The sequence below is a fragment of the Littorina saxatilis genome, linkage group LG9, assembly GCF_037325665.1.
Source record: "Littorina saxatilis isolate snail1 linkage group LG9, US_GU_Lsax_2.0, whole genome shotgun sequence".
In the NCBI taxonomy this organism is placed as follows: Eukaryota; Metazoa; Mollusca; class Gastropoda; order Littorinimorpha; family Littorinidae; genus Littorina; species Littorina saxatilis.
This window is the reverse complement of record NC_090253.1, coordinates 59,505,959-59,513,458: the sequence shown is the minus strand read 5'-3', so window position 1 is coordinate 59,513,458 and position 7,500 is coordinate 59,505,959. Positions and strand designations below refer to the sequence as shown.

The 7,500-nt window shown below is 43.1% G+C and overlaps 1 protein-coding gene across 1 annotated transcript in view; it reads left to right on the top strand.

Annotated features, from left to right (window-relative positions):
* The window catches only part of LOC138976640 (histone-lysine N-methyltransferase SETD1B-A-like), a 32,533-nt gene that overhangs the window by 23,386 nt on the left and 1,647 nt on the right, over positions 1 to 7,500 (top strand). The window contains exons 16-17 of the mRNA XM_070349509.1: positions 1,620 to 1,877; positions 2,873 to 7,500. The exon at positions 2,873 to 7,500 is cut by the window's right edge and continues 1,647 nt beyond it. Of these exons, the coding sequence (XP_070205610.1) occupies positions 1,620 to 1,877; positions 2,873 to 3,046 (432 nt within the window). The 3' untranslated portion in view covers positions 3,047 to 7,500. The remainder of the gene's footprint in view (positions 1 to 1,619; positions 1,878 to 2,872) is intronic.

Below are 7,500 nucleotides of genomic sequence, written 5' to 3'. Positions count from 1 at the left end.
TCCACTGTATTTGTTTATCAAAGTGGGAGTTATTGAAAAGAGCCTTGCTTGTTTGGTCACAGTGTTCGTATCGTTTCATTGCTTGTTGGAGAGACCCTTGTCTGTCCAGAGTCTCCACACCCACTGGTGTTTCTAACTGTTATTTATCCTACATACGTGAGAGAGACACCCGTGAGATAATAATCGTTCAAATCACACGTGTGTATATCATGTAAATGAGGTCATGTCAAGCAAGTCTGGCAGGGACCTGTTTTTCCACTGCTTATGATGCCAAAGTCACCGAGACAAACGTCATTATAGAAGAAAAAAAATTGCGCTCGCTAATTACCCTCGATGAATCTTTAGAACTAACACGTCACGCCACACTTTCAGAGTGACGTTTCTTTGCTTTGACGTAATAGATTGCACGAGGCTTTAGAAGAGATCGAGGTTCCAAAACAAGCGTCTTCAATTTAGCTGCATCGAATGCAGGACATTTTCAGTAAAATACACGTAAGTACAGTATGTAGGATAAACAGAATACTACATGGCTTGCTGTGTCGTACCAGATTTACACTCGTTGCTTTTTCAAATAGTGAACAGCTCGCTTTCGCTCGCAGTTCAATATTTAAAAAAACAACTCGTGTAAATCTGGTACGACACAGCAAGCCATGTAGTATTCTCTATTGATTACACTGCATTCAAGACAGACCACACAACAGCTGAAAAAATGTTTCAGATTGCTTTGTCTTTCTGTTTGTGTTTCATGTGTCGGCGCTGAAAGTCCAACAAATTGTGTACTCGCCTTTGGCTAGTGATTCTGAAAATTTACTTGCCAAGAGCAAACTTTACTAGCCAAACCAACACTTTGTTTCAGCAACTTGACTCGCATTTGGCGAGTAGATGAACAATTCTACTCGCCAGTTACATGTTTCTACTTGCCATGGCGAGTAACATACTTGCCACTTTCAGGCCTGTGTGTGTTTTTGTCATTTATTTGGTGTTTTTCCTCCTGCATTAGAGGTTGTATGTGAGTTTGTTGGTGGTAGGTTGTCTTCTTCTTCTTCTGCGTTCGTGGGCTGAAACTCCCACGTACACTCGTGTTTTTTGCACGAGTGGAATATTACGTGTATGACCGTTTTTTACCCCGCCATTTAGGCAGCCATACGCCGTTTTCGGAGGAAGCATGCTGGGTATTTTCGTGTTTCTATAACCCACCGAACTCTGACATGGATTACAGGATCTTTTTCGTGCGCACTTGGTCTTGTGCTTGCGTGTACACACGGGGGTGTTCGGACACCGAGGAGAGTCTGCACACAAAGTTGACTCTGAGAAATAAATCTCTCGCCGAACGTGGGGACGAACTCACGCTGACAGCGGCCAACTGAATACAAATCCAGCGCGCTACCAACTGAGCTACATCCCCGCCCCGGTGGTAGGTAGTGAAAACCAAGGAACAAGCAAATACGTCATGCAGAAAAGAGAGGGAAACTGAGATAAAGTAATCATCACTTATCTTCAGTTTTTTGACACACCTGCATGTTTTTAACCTTTCCAAACATCACTTTAAGGCGGACTCTTTCAATTTCATTCAATCACTCCACAAAGATAGTAAAATATCTCTGTTTTGTTTTTTTCAGACTCGCAAGAAGTTGCTGAGGTTTGCCAAGAGCGGTATTCACGACTGGGGTCTGTTTGCCCTGGAGCCAATCCTCGCCGACGAGATGGTCATTGAGTACGTGGGAATCTCGGTGCGGCAATCCGTGGCGGATCTACGAGAGAAGCAGTACGAGCAGTCTGGCATCGGATCCAGCTACCTGTTCCGTGTGGACCACGAGACCATCATCGATGCCACCATGCACGGCAACCTGGCACGCTTCATCAACCACAGCTGTTCTGTGAGTAAAGCGGGCAATCAAATGCAAAAAAACACCGAGGAACAAAATAGTGATTTTCTTCACGTGCACAATTTATCTTTTACCAGAGGGTGGTTGAATTCATAGTTACAAGGCCAAAATGCTTCAGATTCCTGCCCATGGACCCCGCCAGGGGACCTACGTGGCACCCTGGACCCCCGGCGTTATTTATTTCCTTGAAACTCATTCTTCCTTGAATGGATTGCCTGGTATAGTTATCCAATGAACATGCTTTGCTTGGCCTGAAGCAAGAGTAGACGAACTCCCCAAATAACTCTGTCTGATTTGTAAGGGCGGTGGAAGAGGGAATACTCTTGCTTTTATTAAGGCAAAACTTTCCACGTGCATGGGTGCAACTCTGCCGGCTACACGCCGGCAGCCGGATTTTGGTTTCATCGGCTGCCGATGTTTTTGTTCCAGGAGAGGGGTTTTTTTGGCATTTTAAATACTAAAAAAGCTGGACCCCAACTTTTGCCGGTTTTTGGAATTTTCCAGGTTGCACCCTTGCACATGACTGTGCTCCTTGTCCACCCCTCACTAGTGACTGGGCTATAAGGTCTGGTGGGAAAGTTTGCCTCACTAACAGCAAGACCATTCACTCTTTCACAACCCATACAAACCCAACACAGTTAGTTCCCAACATCGTAAATTTACAAGTTGTAAAAGTATTTTGTCAAGCACCGTACGGGCAGAAGTAGAGGTGTAAACTGAGAGAGAGTTTCTATCATCTCATGTTTCATAAGGCTTGAACAATATTGCCACCATGCATGCACCCTTGCACATTGCATATATAGTCTATACAGCAGAAAGTGGTTGCTATCTGCCTTTCAGGCAGAAATGTGCAGAAGGTATATGGCCATTTATTTGATTTTATCCCATAGCTTTTGATATTGCCAGTAGTTGTGCTTTTAAACTGCACGTTTTTTGTCCTTTACTGTTTGCGCAATATTGACTCCCAGTACTCGTGTGTTTGACAGCCCAACTGCTACGCCAAGATCATCACCATGGAGTCGCAGAAGAAGATCGTCATCTACTCCAAGCGCGACATTGACGTCAATGAGGAGATCACCTACGACTACAAGTTCCCCATCGAGGACCAGAAAATCCCCTGCTTGTGTGGCACGCCCTCCTGTCGGGGCACGCTCAACTGACCCCACCCCTCCCCCCTAGTGACGGGCCACTTCTGTGATTTTGGTGCTAACTGCTTTTTATTATGCCGCAGTGTGCTCTGTGTGGGTGTGTGGGTCCGTGTGTGCATGTGTGTGTGTGTGTGTGTGTGTGTGTGTGTGTGTGTGTGTGCGGGAAATGTATGGGACACTGAGAGTGAGGAAGAGAGTATGTTTTTTTAATGGAAGTGTCCGGGATAGAGAGAGAAAGAGTGTTGAAGCATGTATGTGTATATAATTATATGTATAAAGGGCAGAATTATGTGGAAAAGAGAGGTTCAGCCTTCGTGTATGCTGGCGCGTGTTGGTGTGCACGTGAATGTGTCCTTCAGTCCGTCTTTTTGCCTGTGAGTCTGCACGTGTCTACATTTGTTATGAAATGTTGATATTTGGTAATGATGGTATGCTGTTTCTGTGTATGTGTTTAGGTGTGTGGACATGAATTTTGAATGACATGCAGACTGACATTTATGACATGTTATTGTGGTTCAAGTCTCGAGCAAGTGTTTTGTTGAGAAGCTGTTTGATTCACTGCTCGACCCTTTGGCCCGGGCCAACTCTGACCAGATCAGGAGCCTGGGCTTATCATTTGCTCCTGTAATGAAGTGTGTTGTGTGTGGCAAACATTGTGCAAAGCAAAAGTTGACTGCACACAGATGCACTTGATGAAACGCTAGGCAGCCGTAAGTAACACATGCTGATTATATACAGAAGATTGTTGTGGTTAAATATGACTTGTGTTTAATGGATATGGTCGTTATTTGTGATGATGATTGTCATCTGTCTGTGTGTGTGTGTGTGAATGAAGTAAGACCCCCTGCGGGTTAGGGGGAAGAATTTACCCGATGCTCCCCAGTATGTCGTAAGAGGCGACTAACGGATTCTGTTTCTCCTTTTACCCTTGTTAAGTGTTTCTTGAATATAGTCAATTTTTGTACAGATTTTTGTCAAGCAGTATGCAAGAAATGTTAAGTCCTTTGTACTGGAAACTTGCATTCTCCCAGTAAGGTCATACATTGTACTACGTTGCAAGCCCCTGGAGCAATTTTTTTATTAGTGCTTTTGTGAACAAGAAACAATTAACAAGTGGCTCTATCCCATCCCCCCCCCCCCCCCCCCTTTCCCCGTCGCGATATAACCTTGAACGGTTGAAAACGACGTTAAACACCAAATAAAGAAAGAATGAAGTAAGTTGGAGCATGGGGTTTGAGTGGGCATGCTTGATGACGTTTGTGTGTGTGTGTGTGTTTGAGAACAAAATCAAGAATTAATTTTAAGTGGTTAAAAGAAACTCGCTCTGAGGAGAACGATCAATGCTTTGGTATAATTGTCCCTTTGTGGTTAAGCAGCAACATAAACTGTTTACTTCTGGATCACATCTTAGAGTATTTTGAGCGGTGGGTGGATGCGTGTGGGGCACACACGTGGTTGACTGAAGCGTTTGCGTAGGGTTCACATACGCCAGTGGTGTTAAATACTGCAAGAAATGTAAGGCTAGAGTGAACCTGGAAGTGTCCATGGCAAATGTCTCTTAATGTATAATTTTACTTCTGAATAACTCTAGAATAATGTTGGAATATTGTGATACATTATCTCTGTCTCTGTATCTCTCTGTCTCTGTCTCTGTCTCTGTCTCTGTCTCTCTCTCTCTCTCTCTCTCTCTCAGGCACGTTGTAAGATTAGGCCCTTGGCTTAAAATGTTTACCCTTTATGTCAATAAAATGGTCTAAGTCTCTCTCTCTCTCTCTCTCTCTCTCTCTCTCTCTCTCTCTCTCTCTCTTGTCTCTGCGCCACCCTCCCTCCCCCCAGCCTCTCTCTGTGTTTCTGTCTTGTCTCCCTGTATGGCGACTCTCTCTCCGTGTCTCTCTTCCTCTCTGTCTCTGCGTCTCTCTGTCTCTCTCTGTCTCTCTGTCTGCCATGAATTGCTTTGGGGAAGGAGGTAGGCCTGTTGTTGTCTGTGGAAAAAAACGTGCTGCTGTTGCTCTTGATATGATAAATTGCCTTCATTGCACATGTGAACAAGTGGTAGTGGTTCATTGTTTTATTTCTCCCATCACCACGTGCATGTTATTTTGGGCAGAATTTTGATTCCAGACACTCCATGAGAGTGTGTCAATATTCAATATCTTTTACCTCAAGTCAGCGAGTTTACCGTTCTGGGCAGTAACTAGCTGCGTGTCCTCTGCATAAATACTTATTCATGAATCGTTTACTCATGAACTAATTACTCATTTCTACACTTATTGACTGGCTTGCCAAGTATTCACTAAACTTGACTCGTATGTTGAGTCGGTGTTATGTGTACGTATGGTTTTTATTTTTCTCAAACATTTTTCATTAATCATTTCATTATTGACATGAGACTCAAATTGAACATACTGTGTGATTGTGAGCATTACTTTGGTATCATTTCTTGAAGGATATTTGAACACTGTGTTTTGGAGGCAGAAATGTTGTGTAAATGCCATAAGAGTTTGTTTGTTTGTTCGTTCATGGGCTGAAACTCCCTCGGCTTTTACGTGTATGACCGTTTTTACCCCGCCATTTAGGCAGCCATACGCCGCTTTCGGAGGAAGCATGCTGGGTATTTTCGTGTTTCTATAACCCACCGAACTCTGACATGGATTACAGGATCTTTTTCGTGCGCACTTGGTCTTGTGCTTGCGTGTACACACGGGGGTGTTCGGACACCGAGGAGAGTCTGCACACAAAGTTAACTCTGAGAAATAAATCTCTCGCCGAACGTGGGGACGAACTCACGCTGACAGCGGCCAACTTGATACAAATCCAGCGCGCTACCGACTGAGCTACATCCCCGCCCCCGATGCCATAAGAGTGATTAAGTACATGTCGTGAGCCTGAGAAACGCCCCTGATTATGCTGTTGGTATAAATATCAATGAAAATAATATTGAAGAGAAAAGCAAAAGACTACACTCAGCTGATTCTTACGTTTTAAAACGTCAGGTGTGCAGCAAAAGATGAGCTGGAATTGAAACTGCCAGTTTACATTGGAATTCCTTTGCTGTGTATCAATCAATCAATCAATAGGACGCTTATATCGCGCATATTCCGTGGGTACAGTTCTAGGCGCTCTGCAATGATGCCGTGTGAGATGAAATTTTATACGGCCAGTAGATTGCAGCCATTTCGGCGCATATTTACCTTTCACGGCCTATTATTCCAAGTCACACGGGTATAGGTAGACAATTATTAACTGTGCCTAAGCAATTTTGCCAGGAAAGACCCTTTTGTCAATCGTGGGATCCGAAGAGAGTCTGCACACAAAGTTGACCCTGAGAAATAAATTTCCGCCGAACGTGGGTTTGAACTCACGCTGACAGCGGCCAACTGTATACAAATCCAGCACGCTACCAACTGAGCTATGTCCCCGCCCCATATCTGTGTACATATCTCTGTGTGTATGTGACAGTGTCTTGATTGTCTGATTGGAAAAAAAAATTCAAAGGGAAAATTGTGGAGAGTAATTGTACAAAGAGGAGTGATTGATAGTTGGTGTTAACATGGTTCACATGCCAGCCCATTACAAAGTACTTTTCCCACAGATTAGCTGAATTCGCAAAAAAAAAAAAAAAATGGTTTCTGGGGTTTTCTTATTTAAAGGTGCCAGTGTGTCGCACAAACAGTGGAGTGTGCAATTGTTGAAACGGCAGAAACCTTTGCCACTATTTACGACAGACTGAACAATCCCAAAACAGTACATATTTTTACTGCAAGGCTATGTTGAACTTTAGCGTTGTAAATTCAGGGACATTTTTCTACTGCAATCTAAGCCTGTCATTTTGCAGACCTAGCTCTTTTAATTAGTAAGCAGAAAGTCATTTTACTTTCCATTCAAGTTTCAGAATGAACTGTACGGAAGCGTTTTATTTACATGGGGTTAAGAAAAAAAACCTGTTAGCTCAACTTAAAAGGAAGACAACTACACTTCTGTTTGCAAAGGGAGGTAACTATGGCAGCTATTTTCCTCAATCAAATGACTAAATTAATTAATTATGCTTAATTTTGGGGTTCAATCTGTCAGCTAATGTCACAAGTATTATTATTTACTTTGATATAAGTGACTTATAAACACCAAAAATGCCACTGGATTGTGAGGTATGAATTCACTGCGAAAGTTCAACATTACCTTCAAGTGTCACATTTCTGTCTGTATGTGAGCCTGCTAGTTTCTTTCCAACACATTTTTCTTGAGGAAGATTGTGTGATTTTGTTGATGACTCAGACATAACGTTAAAGTTTCTGTATATTTCAAAGACCCAGCTGAAAGGGTTTTGTGACTGTTAGTGTTCGTCAAAATCACCGCCTAAAAGTAGGTATGAACGGCAGCTTTGCTCGCTGATGGCAATTTCAGGTTAAACTGAAGATGTGAGAATCACATGCCTGTTGTTTGAAACTGCTGTGTGTGTGTTAAACTGT